Source organism: Anas acuta, chromosome 2 (genome assembly GCF_963932015.1).
Source record: "Anas acuta chromosome 2, bAnaAcu1.1, whole genome shotgun sequence".
NCBI classification, from domain to species: domain Eukaryota; kingdom Metazoa; phylum Chordata; class Aves; order Anseriformes; family Anatidae; genus Anas; species Anas acuta.
Genome location: NC_088980.1, coordinates 78,105,722 through 78,130,341, shown reverse-complemented (window position 1 = coordinate 78,130,341; position 24,620 = coordinate 78,105,722). Strand labels below are relative to the sequence as shown.

General features: G+C 38.7%; 1 protein-coding gene across 1 annotated transcript in view; it reads left to right on the top strand.

Moving 5' to 3' along the window:
* The window catches only part of DROSHA (drosha ribonuclease III), a 71,035-nt gene extending 47,660 nt beyond the window's left edge, over positions 1–23,375 (top strand). Inside the window, exons 22-32 of the mRNA XM_068670871.1 lie at positions 44–146; positions 2,512–2,582; positions 3,667–3,711; positions 7,112–7,269; positions 9,739–9,844; positions 13,216–13,357; positions 14,337–14,419; positions 14,531–14,634; positions 16,541–16,633; positions 17,414–17,460; positions 20,441–23,375. Of these exons, the coding sequence (XP_068526972.1) occupies positions 44–146; positions 2,512–2,582; positions 3,667–3,711; positions 7,112–7,269; positions 9,739–9,844; positions 13,216–13,357; positions 14,337–14,419; positions 14,531–14,634; positions 16,541–16,633; positions 17,414–17,460; positions 20,441–20,571 (1,083 nt within the window). The 3' untranslated portion in view covers positions 20,572–23,375. The remainder of the gene's footprint in view (positions 1–43; positions 147–2,511; positions 2,583–3,666; positions 3,712–7,111; positions 7,270–9,738; positions 9,845–13,215; positions 13,358–14,336; positions 14,420–14,530; positions 14,635–16,540; positions 16,634–17,413; positions 17,461–20,440) is intronic.
* Positions 23,376–24,620: the final 1,245 nt, after the last annotated feature.

Genomic DNA, 24,620 nt, shown 5'->3' with positions numbered 1-24,620 from the left:
GTACTTCTATAACCATGGCTTTAACTCTTTTCACATTCTGCAGAAGCTGGAACTAGATCGATTCATGCTTTATGCACATGGTCCAGACCTTTGCAGGGAATCGGATCTCCGCCACGCCATGGCCAACTGCTTTGAAGCCCTGATAGGTAAACCACGTGTGTTTGTGTATGCACAAACAGCTGTGTTTTAATGTCTGCATAGCACATAGGTCTGTGCTGAGTAGTGCTACTAAGAGTAGGTGATAAAGCTTAATCATTTTCCACTGTTTCTTCCCATTTCCTGTACATGCTCCATGTGTATGACATGATGAATATGCAGCCTTACAATGAAAAATCTTGCACCTGTTTCATATTGTGGTATGGCACTTCCACCCATCGCTGGAGGATTTTACTCCTCATGCATGCTGTGGCCTGCCACATGCAGTCCTCTGGGCAGGAGCAGCTTGTTCACCGTGGCCTGGCAAGAAAATTGGAGGCTCACTGCTTCCAATAGTAATGGGGGGTCCCATGTCAGCCCTGAATTTTCATCTGCGACTTGCTTTCAGAGTGTACCAGCCCACTTCCTCTCTGCCCAGGTGACATTCTCCTGTGGGTTAAATGTGACATTTGACAAGTAAATCTTTTTTGGTCTTTTTATTTTCCTTACAAGTAATAATAAAAAAAAAAAGGCATGGCAATATGCCATGACTTATGTCATAAAGCTCCCAAAACTCACTGGCTGAGGATAAAGGGAAGCTGTGTCAATTTTGCTGCTGGGCACTAGCATGCTGATCAGTGACTGGTTCTGCTAGTGAATAAGTTTACGTGGGAGAGGTCAGGAAGACCTGACAACGGTTACCAAAATCAGCAAGCAGAAAGGAGGAAGTCTGATCCATTACATCCATATGAACTCCATTTTAAATAGCATCATTTTCTAAATCTTTGTTTGAATACATGAAACAATTTAAACTTCACTGATTTGTCTTCATATTCATACAAATGTGCTGTATGTGATATGAACTATAGAAATAGCCGTGTTCCAGGTCTTTATATTCCATACAGGATCCTAAAGCTCTTTGTTCTGCTTTGAAAAAACAGATCACAGCTGGCTTAGATGGCAAGTTCTGTGTGTTCTGCCTTGGGCCAAATTGCATTTCATCTTATCAAGAAACAGGAGTTGTGTTTCTAACTCTATTTTGCTTTCTTTGAGTGTTTTGATCTTTAAAAATAAATAATAAAAAATTAATTTAAAAAAGGAGAGGAGTACTAGATATGTATCTGTGGCTTCATTCGTATACTTCAGCCTGTCTGGGATATAGTGATGAGGACTATTTGGCAGGCACTGAGATTTTCTGAGAGCAGGATTGCTGTTTAAATCCAATATCAAGTTGTTCATGAAGTTAATTGAGCAGTAAGGCATTGTCAGGGCCATAGCTAAAATCTGGGAACTTGTAAAGGGACTGTAAAAATGTATGTGGGCTCTGGAGCTCCTATTTGAGAACCCTTCTAGAAGTCTGGTGTTTTTTCCCTGTGATGAAAATAATAAGCAAAACTGTAAGCAGACTGGCTAGGACCTGCTTAAAATTCAGTGCTGTCAACATGCCTCTGGCAAGATGCTCTTATAAACCCCAAAACCATTCTCCAAAGAGTCCAAAGAAAGTAGTTGACCTGAGAGCATTAAAAAGGAGGGTGGGGGTGGAAGCAGAGCAATGCAGAGTGTTCTCCCTTTATGTGGGAACATTGACTCCCTTGCTCTGTGCTCTTCATGTAGCTGTGTATTCCCTTTGCTTTTATACAGATGTGTGTACAAGGACTAACTTGAGGTTTTCAGAAGCTTTTCTATAAAGATAATCAAGGAACAAAGTGCTGATATTGAATTTTAAAAGTGCCTGTGCAGACAGAGTGCATATGGTATACCAAAAGCCTAATCTAACACAGATTTTGCAATTTGTTACTAATGGGCAGGTGGAGGGCTAGTGAGGGCTTCATATGCAGTTAAAATATATATATTTGTACAACTAATCTCTAGAAATAGAGAGAGTTGCAGTTAAGGGAGATAATGTTATGATGCTAAGGAGGCACTGAGGTTTGAAGTAGTTCTGACATTTATATGCAGAATATAATGTTGAAAGTGCAGAATAAATGTAAACTATTTGTTGGCTATTAAAATGTAGACAGTGACAGTTATTGAATATATATACGGTATAGATTGCTGGAAAACTGGAAACTACTTCTAGAAATAGATTGCTTCTAGCCTAATTTGCTTAAACTTTGCTTATTTGGTGTGTCATTTTCTGTCACTGAATTAAGTGTCAGCTTTTTCTGTGCATTTTACAACCGTTGATTTATGCTCATGTTTAATGTGCTTTAGATTTCTCAAAAACGGATATTCTATTTTGATTATTAACACAGCGTGCTTTTAAATAAATTTATTGGAAGTAAAGGCAGCGGAGATCTTTGAGTAACTTGTACTTAGTAAACTTCTAAGAACTAATGTATTGTTGCACTTGAACAAACTGTTTTATTCATGTAGGAGCTGTTTATCTAGAAGGGAGCCTAGAAGAGGCCAAACAATTATTTGGACGTTTGCTCTTCAATGACAAGGTATTTATGTATTATTGATTTGCCTTACATTTTAGAAAATAACTGAAGACATCTCAGAACATGTCTCCTTGCCCATTGTTTTACTTGAGAATCACAAATGAACAGGAAGACACCTGTGGTACTTAATTCCTGGAAACTGAATGTAACATAGCATGTTTAGGAAAGCAAGCTGCATTGGTTCAGGCAAAAAAAAATTATGGTGTTCACTCAGGTGTGCTGTTTGTTGGTTGGATTAGGTAGGGAAGGGAGTGTGGTGTGGGAAACCTGCAGGCTTCCATGCAGAGTGTTATTCTGACAAGAGGTAGGTGCTGTGGGTCCAGATGGCATGCTTTGGCGAAAGTATGCACATGTCAAGTGACTGTTGCTGTATCATAAGTTGTAGTATCATAGAACCCCCAGAAGTTTTAGCAACCTTAACAGATTACAGGGGATTTCATCCAACATTTACCAAATTGCTTAATTAGTCTGATCCGTTCCTGCATATTTTATCCTAGATCGCAGTTAGTTAGCTTTTATCCCATATAATGGCTAAGAAAGGTAACCAGTACGTTCTGCTGGGACAATACACATAGCAGTAGTTATGGGATGAATCAGTCTTCTCCATCCTGAAAGTCTGAGTCTGTGAAATGACAAAGTTTATTAGAAATAGAAGTATTTTGAAGCCTATTGTCACTTATGCTTACAGGCACCAGGCAGCAAATAATGAAGGAAACCTGTGTGAAAAGCAAGAGTACAAGGTTTTTCTTCATTTTACTTCTCACTTTTGGTTAAGTCAAACTTGCTACTGAGGAGTGCAAATAAAGTTAGACCTGAGGCCTAAAAAAATCTTTTTCCCTTTAACCACTTTCTATATGGTTCAAGGATTTTTCCACCTCTTTGACACAAGCTAATTGGGAGAACTACAGGCAGTTTGAACAGCAAATACACGATTTTAAAAATTAGTTTGCCAGCACTATTGAATTTGCAATAAGCAGAGTCAGCATCTGAAATAGTTCAGTATTTCAAGTAATGACATTTTATTTAGTACTGTGGAATTTGTTAAATGACTCCCTTGAGCATTAAAGGCATCTCTCAATGTTTGCAGGACCTGCGGGATGTATGGCTTAATTATCCACTGCACCCACTCCAAGTAAGTGTATCCCTTTCTGTAATAAATTTCATAGCTGTTTTATTTCTAAGGATGCTTTTCCATAGGTTTCCACTGTAGTGACATCTCAGAAAATTTTCTAAAAAGTAGCCAGAGGAGTGTATGTATTTGCCTTTGATTTTTTGATAAATAATGAATCTATGCCTCTCTCAGGATTAATCATTCACCTTTCTTTGGCTCATGTTTGATATATAACTGTGCTTTTCATATGATAAATCTAGTGAGAGGTAATGTTCTGGCATCTTCCTGTTATCTTCTGGAAGCTAGGGGCAGGGAAAGGTTACAAAAACAGCCCTTGTACCTGTTTTCTTAACCTGAAATTAAGACTGGAACTTTAATAGTTGAAAGTCACATTAGTTAAATGGCCTAGGAGTGTGATGCTGATTTTTGTTGTTGTTCAATGACAGCATGGTTCCTTCAGTGGCTGTTGTAGCTTTAATAGCTGAACACTGAAAGTATGAAGGTGTCTGAAAACTAATTTTTCTTTTATGTATTTGTGAGGTCCACCAGTGGTTAGCTTACAAGTTTGGAAGCTGAGAGAACTGCATTGTAGCTTCCTATCTTCACTTCTTCCAAGGGTGCAGGAGTGCTGCAAGGATATCCGTATCCAAGTTGTGATGCAGTCAGTAAGGTTTTCAGGATCATACAAACATCTAAGAGTGTTTCTTTTGTCCAACCAAATCTCTGATGTTTTGTGCAGTCAGTTTGACTCCTTTGAAACTTCCTTGTGAGCACACCCTTCAGCAGGTCACTTTGAGGCTTCCATCTGAAATGTTGCAGACAGATTTACAGATTTTTGCAATGGTTACTTAGGCAAAATCTTCAGCAACAAATCAATGCACCTGAAGCATTTTAAAACCAATTCTTTGTGGGTGTAAGACAGAACTAAACAGAAAAGAATGTTGGTGGGAAGATCTTTCACAATTCAGCACCAACTGTCCTCAGTGGTGGCACAAGTTCCCAAGAAAAGTTTCATTCTGAATTTCTTTATTTTTGATTTTATTTTTTATCCTTTGTCTCTGTTTTCATAGAGAAGGCTTGGACTCTGCTTACAGAGCTGGTGACTATATATGCTGCTAGATAATCTCCGTTCTGTCTATCTATGTATGATATTGGAGACTATATATGCTTGTCACTTGTTACCCCTATCCTGACTGCTCTGATGAAAGTGTTCTTTCTTCCATGTCTCAGAAGCTGTCTTAGCTCTCTGCTTGCCAGGAAGGGGAGGCACAGGTCTCCTAAGTTGCACCTTGGGTACAGCTAGCCTGACAAGTGGCAATTTAATTTTTTATTAAGCGTCTCTAACAATATGGCAAATTAGGTTCTGATTTAAAATAAACAATAATAGCTCTGGGTGAGATATAGAGAACTGGAAGGTCTGTAACCCTGTCATTTGATTTAGTCAAATCAGTGGAAAATATGATTAAAAAAAATATACATTAAGTAAAATGGAACAAAAAACAACAAAAAAGTGAATATTGTCAGTCCTACAAAGATTTAAAGAAATAGCTGAAACATAAGAAACAGAAGGAGTAGAAATCTCCACATCTTACAGGGACTGGAGATCAGCAGTGGATTTCCCTAGGTATCTTTGCTGAAATACAGGCTGTTCACATCTCCACCTTAGGGAGGAGGTGGAGCAGTGAGGTGGCAGTTTGACAACACCAAATTATTCAGGGTTGCAGGGACAACAGGAGGCTGAAGAATTGCAGTCTGACAGTGAGAATTCAAGAGTGAATAGCTATGAAGTGAAAAAGAACAAAATACCATGTAGGTAAATATAAAGGGCTTCACATAAGGAAGCAAAAAAAAACAGTCCCAGCTCCACATGCAACTGAACTCCAAACTGACCATAATCATCAAAAAGGGGATTTTAGTGCTGGGATATGTAGCCTTGTGAAGACATAGGGTGAAAGCTAAGTGTTTCAAAAAAGACCAACTGAAGGTTATCAATTAATAGAAAAAGGACAGAATAAACAAAAAATATTATAATGCCACTTCAAAAAACATGTGGCTTGTGTGTACACCTTGAATATTATGTGCTGTTCTGCCTCGCATTTTGACAATGATACACTAGAAATATAAGAGGTGGTGGGAAGAAAGAAGTAGAGGCAACAAACATATCCTAGAAAGGATCAAAATTTCTCTTGGAGGAAAAGCAAGTAATTTAGTGATCTTCAGGCTGGAAAAGAGATGATCACAGAATGGTTTGGGTTGGAAGGAACCTTAAAAGATCACCTGGTTCCAGCCCCCTGCCATGGGCAGGGACACCTCCCACCAGACCAGGTTGTTCAAAGCCCCGTCCAGCCTGGCCTTGAGCACCTCCAGGGATGGTGCCTGATGGGAAGGCAAGGCCTGGAACAGACATGTCCAAAACATTAGACAAACAGTTAACCAATTGCCTGTTCCAGTATAAGCCATAGGAATAATCAAAAAGAAAACTTGAGACCCAAGTTTGAACCAATCTGGTTCTTTAGGGGAAAAAAAAATCAGCAGATTTGTGGAAGTTGTTGATGAACATTTCTGGGGATACTGAAAGCTTGTATGTGACAATGGGTCAAGCTTGTGGAAGATGACTTGCACAACCCATTGTGGGTTACTAAGTATACCTAAACAGCATAGAACTTGGGCAGTCTATTGATAGTTGGAGGATTAAATAGTTATCAGGAAAGTCCTTAATATACTTGCATTATTATTGCTTTTCCTTTAGGCATCATTTGGATGCCTTCTCTTAGACGTTGTTATACAAGACAAATGCCCAGAGTGACTGGAGAAATTGCCTAAGTCATTTTCCAACTCCAGAAAGTCATTTTAGTGTCCCTACGTCAAAGATGTTAGACAAGAAACTGATAAGACAGATACTGACCTAAGTGATCGTTTTAATTTTCTGATGTTATTGTGTCCTTATGAATTTTGTATATGAAGTGTTCTTCATTTTTGATACTCGAGTGAGAGAAATAGATTAGTGTTTTCTCATCTTGATGCGTGGTGTGACAGCCATATTCTATTAATTTTTGAATTTGTTGTTCAATTGCAATTTCTTAACATCAGAGATCTGACACAATTTTATACATTTTATGAAGATAAGTAGCACGTGCTATTGACGTGAGACAAGACCATATAAGCAATGTGTTATAAACACCTTAAGTGTTTTTAAAAGAAAAAAAAAGCAAAAACGCATTCATCAGACCTCACGTTTTCTTTGCATAGCAAATATCCAAGAAAAAAAGCCAGAGGGAAACTGGATTTTCTCAGTTCTGCTGTCCACAAAATGACTTGTTCACTGTGTTCTTTGCCCTTGGTTTACAAAATGTTTTCTTTTTTCTGAAAAGTTCTGAAATAGTACCAGTTTGTCTTTACTCACTCTTCATTTTATTTACAGCTGCAGGAGTCTAATACTGACAGGCAACTCATTGAGACATCTCCAGTTCTTCAAAAGCTTACGGAGTTTGAGGAGGCAATTGGAGTCATCTTTACTCACGTTCGGCTTCTAGCACGTGCATTCACTCTGAGGACAGTAGGCTTTAACCATCTGACTCTGTGAGTATGCGGCAAGTGTCCTTGTATAGCTCTGTTGGCCCTGCTGTTAATATCCCAAATTACTTTGTTTGCAAACAAACTCTAGATGTTCTATCTCTTCTTCAGAAGAGAGAATAGCTATGTTTGTCAGCCTGCCTGTCTTGGTGTCCTGTCTCTGACAGTAGTCAATAGTGGATAACTTGGGAATTACATGTGTTAAAGAACCATCCTGGTGTATCTTCTGAGCTTCCTTCATCTGACTTTGGGACAACATTCTTGACGCTGTAGCAAAACACTCCTGAAGGTACATCTGGGCAGAGGAAAAAAGTCATGTTTTTTTGGTCTAGCTACAGCCCTTGTGTTATATTGTGTGTATAGCACCTAAACACAGAGTAGGCTTGGGTCTCTGACTAGAGCTGCCAGACCATGTAATAAAGAAAATAGTGTTGTACCAGTGCATATCCAGTCCAGGATCGAACATGGGTGTAAACCCTGATCCTTTTATTTCTTGTGAATGGACAGATCTTTCTCTATTGAAATCACTGCAAGTATAGCCCACTGTAGGAGAAGATCAGGTTCAAGACCATCTAAGGAACCTGAAGGTGCACAAGTCCATGGGACCAGATGAGGTTCATCCACTGGTCCTGAGGGAACTGGCAGATGAAGCTGCTAAGCCACTGTCTGTTGTATTCGAGAAGTCATGGCAATCTGAAGTTCCTACTGACTGGAAGAGGGGAAACACATTTTTAAAAGGGAAAAAAAAAAAAAAAGGAAAAAAAAGGAAGACCTGGGGAGCTACAGGCCAGTCAGTCTCCCTCCGTACCCAGCAAGATCATGGAGCAGATCTTCCTGGAAACTATGCTAAGGATGGAGAATAAGGAGGTGATTGGTGACAACCGGTGTGGCTTCACTAAGGGCAAATCATGCCTGACATGTGGCCTTCTATGATGGGGTTACAGCATTGGTGGGTAAGGGAAGAGCAATTGATGTCATCTACCTGGACTTGTGCAAAGCATTTTACAGTGTCACACAACATCCTTGTCTCTGAATTGGAGAGAAGTGGATTTGGTGAACAGACCACTCAGTGGATAAGGAATAGTTTGGATGGTCACACTCAGTGTTGCAGTCAGCAGTTCAATGTCCAGGTGGAGACCAGTGAGTGGCATTCCTCAAGGGTCAATACTGGGACTGGAACCGTTTAATATCTTTGTTAGCTACGTGCACAGTGGGATTGAGTGCACCCTCAGCAAGTGTGCTGATGACACCAAGCTCTGTGGTACAGTCAGCGTGTTGGAGGGAAGGGATGCCATCCAGAGGGACCTAGCAGGCTTGAGAAGTGGGCCAGTTTGAACCTCATAGAGTTCAAGAAGGCCAAGTGCAAGGTCCTGCGTCTGGGTTGAGGCAATCCAAAGCACAAATACAGGCTGGGCAGAGAATGGATTGAGAGCAGCCCTGAGAAGAAGGACCTGGGGGTGATGGTTGGTCAGAAGATCAACATGAGCCAGCAATGTGCACTTAAGCCTAGAAAGCCAACCGTATCCATGTACATTGTATACATCAAAAAAAAGTGTGGCCAGCAGGGTGAGGGAGGGGTTTTTCTGCTCTGCTCTTGTGAGACCCTACCTTGAATCCTGCGTTCAGCTCTGGGCTCCCCTAACATAAGATTACATAAGACGGATGTGGACCTGTTGGAGTGAGCCCAGAGGAGGGCCATGGGGATGACCAAAGGGCTGGATCACCTCTCCTATGAAAAACAGGCTCAGAGAGTTGGGGTTGTTCAGCCTGGAGAAGAGAGGGCTCTGGGAAGACATTATTGTGACCTTCCAGTACCTAAAGGAGGCCTACGGAAAGCTGGAGAGAGAATGTAGAGGGAAAGCTATCACGGAGTGTAGTGACGGGACAAAGGACTTTAAACTAAAAGAGGGTAGATTTAGATTAGATATTAGGAAGGAATTTTTCACTCATGAGTGGTGAGGCCCTGGCACAGGTTGCCCAGAGAAGCTGTGGATGCCCCATCCCTGGAGGTGCTCAAGGCCAGGTCAGATGAGGCTTTGGGCAACCTGGTCTGGTGGGAGGTGTCCCTGCCCATGACAAGGGGGTTGGAACTGGATGATCCTTAAGGATCCTTTCCAACCCAAAGCATTCTGTGATTCAATAGTTTGCTTGTTTTTAAGAAGCTACAGGTAGAGACCTTAACCCATCACAAACCTGATTTCAACTGGTCTTCAATTAGTCCTAGATCTGTGATCTAAAAACCGTGTTTATCTGTAGCTACTTTGATTTGCTTTCCTGCTCCAAGTCAGTATTACAACAGTTTGTTGTGTTTTCATCTCACCTAGTTAACTCTGGAAATTTGTCTTAAGTGTATTCAAAAATGAGTGAGGCTCACTTTCAGATCACTCTTTATTTTAATTTGTGTGTGCATGCTGGTTTTGTTTTTTCCTTCCTGAGTGCTTATTGATTTTGCTGCATTGATGTCTCATTTTTCAGAGGCCACAATCAGAGGATGGAATTCCTGGGTGACTCCATAATGCAGCTGGTAGCCACAGAGTATTTATTCATACATTTCCCTGATCATCATGAAGGGCACTTAACGGTGAGACTGCCATCAATCATGCTTTGAGAGAGCAAGTGTGGGATGCAGACTGAAATTACGGGAGCCGCTAGTGAATTGTTCTGGATTTGATTAATAAAAGAGGCCTGAGCAACCACTGCTCTTAATAAGACTGTTAATTTTAAGTCACGAGCTCTGCAATGAATAGGAAACGGTGATTTGTGAGCCCAGTGCAATAATTTTTGTTGCCTGTGAAATGGATCAATAATTTTAAGGACGTCAGTTACAAACTTGGGAGATAAGACTAGTTCATGTTTAATGACAGGTGTTTCAAGCCATTTATTTAAACAGGCACATGACATGGGTTTTATTCATGACTTCTAACCCTTTGAACCCAAAACCAGGCAGGGTTATCTTTCAAGACAGGAAATTTTTACAATCTATTTTATGATGTTTTCTTATTGCTTTTAATTTGGAGCCCCTATAATAACTTCTGAATTTAGTTTTAATATTGTTAGTCAGCTATTGCTGATTATGGTAACTTTTCAGCATTTCTTGTTCATGCTCTGAACAACCTAGTTTGGGGATCTTTCAGTTACTTACATTACTTTAGATGTAGGGTTGTAATATATGTAATGGTTTCCTGATTGACTGATTTCTTTAGTACTGCAGCTAGGCAGTATGAGAGGAAGATGTTTTTCTTAGGCTTGCTAAATTTTTCTTAGTTTTCAAGTCTTGATGATTGAAATAAAAAAGTGATACATGTATTAAGAATATATGTCAAGTTCTCTAGTTCAGATTAGAAAGTAACACTATAGATTTCTTAGCTATTGAGAGTGGATTTTGCAAATCAGTGAAGGGATGGTGCTGATAAGTATCTGACAGGCAGTGCGTTTTGAAGAAAATACCACTTAGGTGTTTACAAAAAAGATGAAGTATGTGCTCTAATTAAGTCATTTTCATTTTCCCTCACCATTTCTCAAGTGTCATTTACGTTGTGTGAATTCTTCTGCACCATTCAGGAGAAGCAGTTGATGAAGCCTGAACTTCTGATGTAAAAATTAAAAGGGACCTTGTCATATTAATTCTTTACAGAAGAAACAAAAGCATAAGGCAGAAATCCAAGACTGGCGTTGTTTTCCTTTGTAGGTGACTTTTAAGAACGTATGCATCAGTGTTGTTATAGTAAGATAAATCTTCCAAAAATATTTGGCAGGAAGGACATAAAGTGTTGCTATTAATGGGTATAAATACTCAAAACAACGATCAGAACATCACTGTGTTGCTTAATTTAATGATAAGTGAGTTGGCAAGTAGAACAAGCTGCACATTGTCCAAGATTTAGGGGAAACTACAAAGAGTGGAATGGATGCTGAAAATACATTATGACACAGAGGTAGGCAATGCCTAGAATAAAATTTAAATTCTGGGGATGTACATGCAGTGGAAAAGAAGATAGTCTTTGAATGTCTCTTAAATACGAGGGCAAATGAAATGAGACTTGTGAGGTGGAGGGAGACTGATGCAGGACCTGAAGAGAAACAGCAAACTCTGCGTTCTTTCTCCTCTTGACTTCAGATGTTTGGAAATAATAATGGAGCATTAGATGGGTGGTGTCTGTTGAATACAACGTTGGTAAACGATGGAAAGATACCACTTGACTGGCAATGCAGTGGCTTCCCAGTGTGATTATTTGTGAAGAGAGGTCTGTAAATTAAGTATGTGTAAGAACAAGGAAAGGAGAATGTAATCTTGTATGCATGTTTTGAGATAGCAAAATAATCTGCCAAAAAATAGAATGAAATTTTGTTGGCTACTGGAAGATACTTCCCCAGTGCTAACTTACGCTACAGCCATGGGTAGCAGTATGCTGCGTGAAAGTGGAAGAAAACCAACTCAGTTTTGATTAGAATTGAGATCCTCACTGTATTGCAAAGAGGAATTGAGCTTCTTGCTAGATTCCACTTATAAAAGAAGCAAGGTTTACTATGGCATAAGTTGAGAACCACAGTGGTGAATGGATAAGTGGTTCTTGCCGTCTCTAATTTGCTATGTAGTTTGTATGTGGCTCACTTATGATAGTGCTAATAGTGGATGTGGGTCCTGTCAAAATAAAGACTCTGCAAATACAGCAAAATAAATCCTACTTCTCCCATTGCAAAAAATGGATTTTCCTCACATGATACTGTATTTCTGTCTCATAGTTTGCATGTTGGAGTTAGGATTTGGTTAGGAAGAGTATCTTATGGGAAAAAAAAAAAAGGCTTTTGGAAAGGAACAAGTAGAAGATGAGTTTAAGCACAGGTTAGGAGGGCTGGTAGTAATCCTTTCTGCAGTCTGCCTTGTTTATGAAGATCAAGTTGCAAGTATCTGCTTCATACATCATTGCCAAACAAATTATGAACATATTGTTCTTTATTTATCTGTTGTCAGAGATGAAGTATCAAGTGCAGTGAATAAATCTTGATTTTCATAAGCTCAGTTGACGTTCTGGAGCCAGGTAGCACATAACTTGGATCTAATAAGCTGTGCAAATGTGATATGGAAGACAAAAGAGGTAAAAACATTGTATCCAGCTTCTCAGCTCTCGTTTATATATAAGCAGTGGAAGAGAGGCATTTTTCTCAGAATATCCCCCAATTTATTAAAATATGCTGTTTAATTTAAAGAAAAAAATTAAAATCCACAAACACAACGCTCACCTTAACCATGGGTTCAGAAAATATAACAAAAATCTGAAATACCAAAATACTTCTTTAGGCTGTGCCAGATTGCTGTATCTTTGACAGAGTTCTGATTAGATTGCTAATTTAGCAATCTGCCTAGAGTCAGTAAGCTCTTAGGGAGCTCTGCTGGGAAACCAGGTGTCCTGGACATTGTCATGTGTTGAAAATGTTAGAGCCAGATTTTCATCAGGAATACATCAGTTCAGCTATAGTGCCTTCAGTAGAGCAAAGTTTAGTTCAGTAGAGCAAACGTTACACTGATGTAATGTAGTGGACAATGGGGACTGTTCTATAGGCTTCAAAATATACATTTATACTTTATGTAGAATAAATGTGTACAACTTTGTGCGTTACCTGGACTAGAAGAATATAGGTTAGTTGAAGAAGTATAGGACTGATGAAGAGATGGCATATGAATGCAAAGAATTTCACAAGAAAAAGCATTGTAAATGCAAGACTTATCTATAGAAGGAATATATCTAGAGAATAAATTGATGAGAAGGGAAGAATCAGTGGTAGAAAATGCATGTGTACGAAAATCATTTGAGGTGTGCTAAAACATTCTCAGACTGAGAAGTGAGAGGCAGCAAGGATTTAAAAAATAAAACAAACCCCCCAGCTCGTCCTACCTTTTATAGTTTGGCATCTCTAATTGTTACAATTGAGTGGAACTTCTTTCTCTTGCAGCTGTTGAGAAGTTCTTTGGTGAACAACAGGACACAGGCCAAAGTGGCAGAAGAGCTGGGAATGCAAGAGTTTGCCATCACTAATGACAAGACGAAAAGACCTGTAGCTCTTCGAACTAAGACTTTGGCTGATCTCTTGGAATGTGAGTTAGGGTGGTTATAACAGCTTAGTGATTATGCAACTTTCTTATCCTCAGGGCTTATTTATGAAAGCCATCAGAAATTGCTCAGATCGTTATTAAAAATGTATATTCAGTTTTTCAAGTAAATTATGACTATACCTCTGCGCACCAAGTTTTTGAACACTAGCCTATATTTTTGAAGTCTGTATGAGGAAGGTGTAATTGCAGATACAAAACTGTAGGGTTACAAATGATGGCCGTGATGGTCATGGTGACTGGGTCAAAAGAATGTCTTGGAAGTTCAAACTTGTCACTGAGTCAAGCTGTTTAACAGCAGTTTCAATGTTTCAATAGTATGTTCTTGGTACTATGAGAACTATGGGAAGAACATTGTACCATCAGGAAGTGAGTATTTTTGTGGTTCATTTAACTACACTTTAGGAGGTTTCAAAATGGCCATTCCACAAGAGGGAAAGTTACACAGAAATTAAATGATTTGTTTGTCTGTTTATGAAAGCGTGTGCTACTTTTTTTTTTTTTTTCCCCAAAGGAAGTGGAAACAATGATCAATATTATGCAAAGAAAGTTGATCTATATCTTGTATATTTTGATATATTTTGTGAGCCATTCAGACTTCCTTGGCTTTTGCCAAGATCTCGTAGCAAATGGAAATTGCACACAAACAGTAGTGATTTAGATATAAAATGTTTTCATAGTACCCGGCAGCAATTTATTACTAAGTAGCCATGGCTTGCTGGTTAAAATGTGAAAGTCTTTAAATGACTGAGTGGATTTGGGTAAGTCATTTAGCCTCTTGGTCAACTTTATTTTCTTCCGTGTGTGCAAGACAGTAATACCCTCCTCAGATCACTTCTGTGAAACATAATTCAGTATGTCTTTACTGTACTCAGGAATATTTGTTTCTAAAAGTGTAAGCCATTAACATTCTCTGTGGATATAAATGACAGAACCTTTTTTTTTTTTTCCTCCTTCTCCCCAGCCTTTATTGCTGCCCTGTACATTGATAAAGATTTGGAATACGTTCACACTTTCATGAATGTATGCTTTTTTCCACGGCTAAAGGTAAGGCCAGTCAGTTTTCTACATTCCTACCACTACTGAATTTTAACACGCAGTGTTTTAGACTCATATCACAGTCTCTCAACTGTAATCTTCTTTGTGAACTTCTTATAGGAGTTCATTTTAAATCAAGATTGGAATGACCCTAAATCTCAGCTTCAGCAATGCTGCTTGACTCTCAGGACTGAAGGAAAAGAACCAGACATTCCTCTTTACAAGTAAGAACCAGCATCTTACAGCTACCAGTTAATTATCAATCTTTATTTTATATGGAGGAAGATATATGTGTTCACCTTGTTTTTCCCGTAGCCCTCCAGTCACTGTCTGAAAATGGAAAATGTTGAACTATTCTTTTACAAGTTTTAGATGTTTTAAACCATTACAGAATTATAAAGCATTTTTATCTTTTACAGTTTGAGAGGAAAACATTACGTTTGATGTATGTTTGATGGAATATTTCATTGGCATCATTCTGTATTTGTTTCTCCTTTAATGTAAGGAATGAGTATTTTATATGGAATGAATCGAACAGTAGGTGTTTGGATATGAAGTCAAAATACCTCCATTCTATTTTTCAGTAGTATGAAATTTCTCTACATCCCTGTGGAAACATAGATGCCTTGATACGTGCCCTGATCGTAGGTTGTTGGTAATCCACAGCTGGATGTATTTGAAGGGTAACAGTTGTTGGATGCTCACTGTGCAATTCACCCTGTATCTGTCTTCCTGTGTACCTGAAGCTGGATGGGATGGGCCTTACTTCTCTTTTGTGAAGAGCTGTAAAATAGCATACTAGCTGCTTTGGAGGCAATAATGAAATTTAAGATTGTATACTGCATCCATATCCACCCAATTATGCAGGGATGAGTGCAAAGTTAACCCCCAAAAGAAGAGAGGCTAAGAAAGTTCAAGGCTAGTGTTGTTGGGATTATTATATAAAAAAAGATATGAAGAATGAGTCTTCATTTGTCGCATGTATGGAGGTGAAGTTTTCAATGAAATGTAGTGATTCAGTGAGAAACAGTGCTCTTCAGAAATACGATTGTTTCAACACTGTAACTGATACACTGGAAACCTGACTCCTTAGGGTCTCTGTGAGGGCTCACCTTTATCTCGAGTGAGGGAGATAGATACAAAATAAATGATGTCTGATTCTTGTAAAAACCCACTAGGTATCAGATAACAAATGTTTGCTTTGTTTTGCTATGATGATAAATTGATTTCTGTAGCACAGCTTAGTTATCTCACTGTTATCTGGTTGAATACCTTTTCTTGGGGTTCTGTTTCAGTGCAGTCAGAAGTATTGCTTTTAAATTTGGGGTTGCTTCTATTTGCTCATGCTAGTTACAGAGCACACAGAGATACTTCAAATGTTGATGTGAAATTGGTACTACTTCCAAAAAGAAACAAGGTAGTGGACAGCACTCAAGCTGACAGCAGGCAGAGATTTGGGACAGGAAGAAGAGACAGCAGAAGAAACACTCATTGTATGTCTAGGGAATTATCTTTTTCCACAGGAGGTGATTGTTGATGCATGTCCTAGACTTTAGCTCAAATGGAAAGGTGTTTTTTTTGTGACAAACTGTAACTTTTCAAAGCTGATGGAAAATTGCTGTGATAATTCACAATGTGGAGAGGTGTACTATGCTCAATATAAAGTCCTTGCTAACTGTGCAACTCTCAAGGACTAAAATTTTAGTGCATGCAATCATATTGGTGTGATTATTTGCAATTGCACAGCCACATGCAATTTAACTGATTTTATTCCAAGTGTATTCAGTGTTTCAGCACTTTGCTGAAACAAATGCATAGTGTGCATTTTTGCCTATAGGTTAAGGCTTTAATTTTCCTATAGCGCTCCTTGATTGAACCCGGAAGAATTAAGTATACTCGATACAAGTGGGATGCATTTGATGTAAATTGCTCCTTTTTATTGCATGTGCACTGTCCTGGCAATCTCTGGGTTAACGTAACTTGTACAGCCATCGTTCAACTCTTGCTCCTTGCTATGTGCTAGTTCCACTAAGTGTATTTACCAGGCTGAGAGCTTGGTGATGTATGTGCCACTGACAGGTTCTGCTTTTTAATACTTCCTGCCTGAATAAATCATGTCTCTCATTTCAGGACTCTACAGACAGTGGGACCATCTCATGCCAGGACATACACAGTAGCTGTTTATTTCAAAGGGGAAAGAATAGGATGTGGTAAAGGTCCAAGGTACAGTAAAAAAATAAATAAAAAAATTAATCGCATATTGTCGAAGTTTGACTGTGGCGGTGTCCAAAATGGCCAACCACAAAGATAGCTAAGAGTCTGGTTGGCCTTAGAAGATGAAAACTGTGGAGCCTTCCTCAAGTCATTATGAGTTTCTGCTTTGGGAATACCTGAAGGGTTTGAAGTTGGTATACTTTGGGGTCTTTAGCGTTGAAGAACAAGGTGGCTCACTATAATACTCTACTTGTGGCTCTCAGAATGGAAACTGCAGAACAGCTTGCAGGAAATAGCAACTTCATTTGTGGCTTTACTGCAAGACTGTTGTTCAGCTTAAGCTGGCAAAGTAGGGGTGCAAGGCTCTTAACTTTTTTCTGATATTACCATTTTTAGTTGTTTTTTGATTGGCTTCTAGAATTGCAAAGACTTCAACTGTAAGCCCTATTTGCGCTACCAAATTTTGTTCCTATTTTCTCTCAGGTCAAAACAAATGTTTCAGTAAATAATGTAGTAGAATATTCTGTTAGTGTTATTGGTCAGAGTTCAAAAATATTCCACTGGAGCTGTGGTACTGTTGCTCATGTGTTTATGGAAAGGCTGATATATACTCTGGGAATTACTGGCTAGTGGTTATCCAAAGAGTTTTACTACCAAACACTAACTTTGTTATATACTTTAGTTTATTCTTCACAAGTTAAATCATATACTTGATGATCTTAGAGGTCTTATCCAACCTAAATGATACTATGATTCTATATTTAACATGTTTTTGTTTGGTTTTCACAGTATTCAGCAAGCAGAAATGGGAGCTGCAATGGATGCACTTGAAAAATGTAAGATATTTGGGCAACAAAGAAAATTATTTTTAGATTACATCCTTGGACTTTACTAAAGTGAGGTGCAGGTTATGTGGAGAAGCAAAACTGAACACAGCAGCTGAATGCTGTGTTGAATGCTGTCAGCTTCTGAGCAACAGGTTTGCTTATCAGTACTTTCAAGGCAATGTTGTAAAAACAGGTGTTAATGGTACCAATAGGTGTTTTTTTTTAAAGGGAGTTGGTATGTTACAGTAAATGTGAGATAGAGGGAACCACGAACAATGAAATTTCATAGCATATTCAAGCATGGAAAAAATCTCAATGGGATAAGTTCAATGTCAGACTAAACAGACTTACCTCATACTCTAATTTGGGGAGGAGGAAATTAATTTTCAGTTGCTAATTTGGAAAATAAATTTTGATTGCAAATTTTATAGCAGGTGAGGTTAAAATCTAACAGGTAGGTCTCCACCTAATGTAAGTTGATGCTAAGCTGTTAACAACAGCTCCTATCAGCTGAGGATCCAGTGATCTTTGCACCTTTCAAAATTACACACAGGAAAGCCAGCATTGGAGCAGTCCCACATTGCAATGGAATCTGAGATGAAAGGAGTGAACGTATGCAGGCATCTTATATGAAAACTTTGGCTGAGTTAAAATGCCAGATGTGCAAATACCATAAGCAAATAAATGGCATGCATTTTGTGCAGCAGAAGCTATCTAAGCAGAAAGACTAAAGTACATTTTATGTTTGATTGAAAGGCCTGCAGTTCTTCAGTTGCCCAAGGGTTTTAATCTGTTCCCTGCATGTGGAAATCCCAGGACCTAAAACTTTCAGAAGACAATGAATCCCTGTAATTCTAGGGGTACCAGAATTTTTTGTATCCATTTGCTAATTGTAGACTCCTCACCAGTAAATTTGGCAAGTAGAAGGCACAACTTCTCTAGTGAATAATTATAGAATCTTCATGAAGTTTTCCTTGTATTTCCTTGTGAGAATACCACTTCTCAAAGAGCTGTGAACTTCATCTCCTATTCGTGTAAGGACTTCTCACCTCTTTTTTCTGATATGTTTTTGATTGGATACTGTAGAATAATGTAGGTAGGGAGAGATCTCTAGAGGTCTTTGCTCCAGCTACCCCTCAAAGCAAGCCCAACTTTGCAGTTAGATAATGTTCTCAGGTTCTTGTGCAGTCCATTTTTGACCCCCCTGAGAGATGGAGGCTCCATAGTCCTTATGGGCACCTGTTCTGGTATGTGTATTTGTGGAGTGGTTCGGGTGCTTTTTTAATGAATGCATAAGTAGTTAACTTCACGTAAAAGTCATTTTCCCATACCTGTTTATATATATGATAGTTGTGGTAAGTTTATTATATAAACTTCTTTCTTCACATCATAAATGGGCTATAAACAGGTTGCTACCAAGCTAAGTTTTGCAGAGTTCTTAAAGAATCATGTTACAGGCACAACGCCAAAAATACAGTTTTCATTTTATGGTGCACATGAGCAACAAAATTTCCCAGAACTCCATTAAACAAAGCAGTGGAGTTTTAAATACAACAACAATTTAAAAACAATTTGCTTTTGTTTAGATCGTTTTGTTTTAAATAAGAATACATTCCTATACCGAAGTTGTGAATAACTGATGAGGAAACTTTTTATTCCTGTAGTGTTATAAAAAGACACAAATTTCGCCAGCCAATAAAACATAGCAATAAAGTCATTCTGCTCTGCCAGAAACTCCTGCAAATTAGGTGCCTTCCACACTGTGTTCTTCAGCTGAAAAACATCTTTGTTGCCTGGGACCTGGAAAGAACAGAAAAGCTCTCCTGGGGGAAAAACCACCCAGAGCCTCCATCTCTCTTGGTGCCAAAGGGCCTCTCCCTGAGGAACCTCAGCTGAATTCTCTTGCGGTAGCTAACTAGAGCAATCCTTTGCTAAGACATATTCCAGACTTGCTTATGGCTTTAAAGGTCAATGTAGCAACCTTTTGCATTCATCTCAGATACAGACAAGCAGCTAATGCTGATCCCAGAGCTCTGTTGCTGTAGGATCCCAGCAGGGCTTGCTGCCAGATGCAGACTCCCATGCACTCTGCCACCTCTTGCGTTCAGACTGGCTGGAGATGCAGGTCCAGGCAGTTGTCTACAGTGTAGGTAGATGAATGTCAGCGTCCTGATCATGCAGAAAATGCTGTATTCTGCCAGATGTGCACTAAATAGAGAGCAATTGCATAAGCTGATTTACAGCCTCATTTCTCACTACTGTACCTGTGTACCAGCCAAGCAGCAAATGTCTGAAATCACAAGTATCCACCCCCTAGCTATTTCTCCATCACCTCAGCTGCGTCTAGTCTATTTTACCCAGTCTTCACTCATCCATGCTCATAAACTATGCTAAGCCTGTGTACTGGCACATAACTAAGCGCTAACTTTTTCAAGAATGGATTTTACTGCAATCTATTCTGCCACGCTATTACTTTTCCATTAGGAACCCTGCCATAACGTGGGGGCATCTAGTGGATTCTGCATGATTTAAAATAATAATGGAAACACCTGTACAATGCTTGGAACCAGTGACTTATGCTTCCTGGAGTGAGAACAAGGCAAAAAAACCTTGACAGCACTGACAGTAGACTCATTCACTTTTCAGTACTGACCACTTGTTGCTAAGGGAACTGAATGTAAAAATCTAAGTAATACCTGGCCATGTTGCTATACCAGATTTTTTTTTTTTGTGAGTGTATTAGATTTGGCAGTAGTTTGTTGCAGGAGAAACAAGTGTGGAAATCATAAAGAAACCAAAGTCTTATGACAGAGAGCACTTGTTTCTATGGATTATTAGAAATGAGTAAAAATGGTAATAACATTATTCCCCTCCAACCCTTCATCTCATGAAAGCTTTTTTTTTTTTTTTTTTTTTTAAGAAAAAAAAAAAAGAAGCTTTCTGTGTTGCCAGTTTGTTTATTAATATAAAATATTTTTCCTTGTGTCAGATAACTTTCCCCAGATGGCCCATCAGAAACGGTTCATTGAACGGAAATACAGACAAGAGTTGAAAGAAATGAGGTGGGAAAGAGAGCATCAAGAGAGAGAGCCAGATGAGACCGAAGAAGCAAGGAAATAAAAGGAGGGCACGGAAGCAGTGGCATATTTACTTACCTAATAACTCTGACTGTGGCCTATGGAGACCTAACCTAGTTTCTTGCAGATGATGAATGAGGAGTGCCTGTTGATATCCAACAGGAAAACATAACCTCTGCTTCGAAGTGTGTATATAGTGTTTTGTTAGTTTGGTTTTAACTGTCAAGTTTTTGTTTTTGTTTTTGTTTTTTTTCCAATAAGATTTGTTTTTAAGTTTTAATTTTTAAGAAAATTTGTGGGATTGTTTTTATTGTTTTTACTATCTTGTATGAAATAATAAAGTATTAATTTCAAAAGTCTGTAGGAGAAAAAGCAGTGTAACAAGTGACTACTATGTCCCAGTGTTGTTGCGTCAGTTATTAAGTGTGGAGGGGGAAAGTGTTATGACATACTAATTCAGAGAACTGAAGTATGTATCTAACTCCAGCTTTGCTGCTGAGTGTGCTTCCTGACTCCTAAACCACAGACATAAACTTCTGGTCCTTTTACATAGATTGGTACAGTAACTTAAGCAAAGGAGATACTCACTTTTGTTTTAAACAGTGGGACATATACTTTGAAAGTGATAGATGTGTGAAAGGTGTTTTTTAAGTCAACACTGTGAAACTTCAAGGGTGGTGGGGAACATAGTACTTTTGAAGCAAGAGAATGCCAATGTATATTTTTTGTAGAGAATTTATGAATGTAGAGAATGTATATAATGTTTCATTCTCATCTTACTGCTTTATCAAGCTGGTGTGTACCTTCACTAACATCTATGAAGTGTACTTCATAGGTAGTGTACAAGTTTAAGTCCAGGACAACCAGGTCTGCTGACCTCCTGGACAACTAATGTATGTAATCCAGTTTCTTCACTTCTGGAGTCTCTGGCCTGTGTAAAACACTTCTACAAAAGCTGTGAATGTTCCCAAAGAATGAAATATCCTCCAAGTCTATTGATGCTTTGTCCAGCTGACTGTTGGCTTCATTGTATGTGTGTGTTTTTATTTTTAATTTGCCTGCTTCAAACCATTCATTTCTGTTGTGCTGACTTGTGAGATGGATCAGTCCCTTAGTACCTGTTGTGTAGTTGAGTCATCTTTGCATCTTCCTTTTCTGATGAGCAAAAAAAAGTTGAATCTGAACTCTGAATTTTCTGCCTGCTTCAGCTCCTGTTTGGTGAGTCATTTATGCATCTTTGCTAGTACGAATAGCAGATATATTTGATAAGGTAGCCAGGCACATTGATGAGCAAGGATGCATGAATCTGGCCCACAGGATTTAAGCAGTGTTCCCTGGGGGGGCGGAGGGAGGGAGAAAAAAAAAAAAAAAAAAAAAAAAAACCTTTGCCCAATGGCCATGCTACTCTGAGCAGTGTTTACCAGCACTAGTTTCCAGTACTAATTATGTAGTTGTCTGGAGCACCCTTCTGTAGGTGTGTGATGGAGATCACTAAAAGCACTTTATTGCAGGTGCCAAAGTAGACTCAAGCGTAGCTGAAAAGATCAGACTACACCTGTCTTCCCAAAGTTTCACTTCTGAGCTAATCAGTGTGTATTTGCATAAGCACAATTTTTGTATACATGCAACGTGAAGCGTGCTTAAATGTGTTTTTTAAAACTTGACCCCACAGCACTACCTCACTTCTTCCAGTTTGTATGATTACCTTTTCTTAATGGATTGATGTTTTGAATCCATTTCAGAGTATCAGAGGAAAACGTTCAGTAATTTAGAGAGCGATAATAAACCATTAAAACATAAAGAAAGGATAAAAACAATGAGATAAAGGCAAGAAGCTACTCTCTGCTGGATGCTGCCCTTCTTTGACTTTTGAGAAGTGATTGCAGCTCCTTACAGCTTCCCTCTGTAAATAAAAAGCTGAAACATCTCTGAACAGCAGAAGACTTAAAAAGCAAGAAGCATCAACTCCCCTGACCTTAAGTCTTTTGTATTTCAACTTCTTTTGCAGCATTGCCCCTCTGCTTCTACTAATAAGTTGAAGTGGTGCAGTGGTAGAGGGTCACAGGTAATTGCTTACATCATTATTTTTCTCTTAAAGGTGACCAGATTCTGTGTTTAACAAATAGAAGGTGCACTAACTGCATATTCATAGAGGTGAATTTGCTTTGTAAAAACCTCTCCTCATGTCTTGTGTCTCCAGTGTACCCCACGGAAGTGTTGGCTCATACTTACACATCACTTTTATTTCTCCTATACATCATACCACTTTTCATGTGTAAGAAGACTGAGCTTATTCATAAACGTTTGCATAAAAATAGGTTGTTGATTTCATCAGCTATGCTGTTTGGGAGGTGGAACCTGGAACTGTTCTCTTTTTGTCTTTGACACAGAAACTGCTTGAAAACAAACATAACCAATTTCTGCATTCTGTTACTATAGTCAATGAATTCTAGGTCTCCTATAGTAAAATGTAGAAGATGATCATTTTTCACGAGTGAGCTGCCCTCCTATCTATATTAACACATATTTTTAGGTGCTAATACAAGATCCAATGATTTGTTTTGTATATCAGAAGAACGGGATTGAGTTTTGCATGGATCCAGCAGGTACTGTTAAAGCATTTTCCTTTTTTTAACATGTGTAATGTACAGAGGATTGAATAATAATGCAAAATACAGCTCATTTGAATGGGGATATTAATTGAACTTACCTGAAATTCATCACTATTTGTGGAGCTTAAGCTCGCTTTGTGAGGCTTCAGGAAGATTATTCAACGGTGATAATAAAAGAGCCTTGGTTTCTAAGACTGGTGTAAACATTGTTGCTAATAAAATTTTCCAGAAGAGACTTCAGGCATGGTTGTTATTTGCTAAAGCAATTTGGAAAGATCAAAAGGCAAATCCTGATCATGTCTTCCTACTTCAAAGACTATTTGATTTTACAGGCTGCGTATTTAAATGAAGCGATTCACGTGTGAAAAGTTTGTTTGGAAGTTTATAAAGCCTGTAAGAGCTTCGGAAGTTGATCATCCACAGCGTACGTTATATTTGGTGGAGCTGATATTGCGATAAAAATTTGAGACTCATACGCCCCACCCTGCATTTTACTCACTCCTTCCCTTAGAGGTTATACATTCATCATCCAGCATTTTAAATAGCTTTGTGTAAATGGGGAATACTAAACCAGAAGGTGGGTCGTGTTTTGTTTCGTTGAAGCATTGTCTAGGCTGTAGCAAAAGTTATTGAAGAACACAGTGCTGTCTGCTGTTCCCTGCAAGGCTCAATATTTAGCTCTTGGAATGACTGAAATCTTATCATGAATAGGGTCAGAAAGAAAGGTGACACGACCTGTCAGTGGTTTCTGGTGATTATTCTTTCCCAGTAAGCCCAGGCTAGCCTGCTGTCAGGGGACAGACGTTCTGGATTCTGCTGTCTGTGTTCTTTTGTTCACCTTTGGGAAATACAGTGAATAACCTGAAAAGCAGCTGCATAATAAGCCTTTGTTGATTTTTTTTTCTGTGCTAAAAAAGAAAAATTGCCATACCGATACAGTAGGTGGGGCAGGAATCAATTCCCTCATCTGTCACTCTCACATCTCAATACAATTTAATCTTTCTGCAGAGCTGCCCATTAGACCATCTTCCACTAATCTCAAGTGGGTCTGCTTGAAAAATAGGTTAACTCCTTGTGTTTTGAAGCCATAATCTCTCTTTGATATATGAATGCTCACTAAAATGGACTGCAAATCTAGGGATGTGTTGGTCACTTCGAATTATAGACAAGATAGAAATTTTAGTTTAGTGAGAAGAGCCTTTCAAAAATATTTCATGATTTTCTTCCCTTGTATTCTGATGTATTTTGTGTTCCCAGCTTGAGTTACAGATGGTGTGTTTCGTAGCAAATTTTTCATGTTTATGAACATGCTACGTCTGCCTAGCAATGAAATGCTAGGTGAGATCATCCATCACAACAACTAGTTAGTGTTTCACTGGATTCCTCTTCTAAAATGATTCTCTGTAGGAGGAAATAAGGGTAAATGCACTTGTCTTATTTTCCTTATTCTGTTTGTGGTAGCCTACCTCATTGCTGTTGC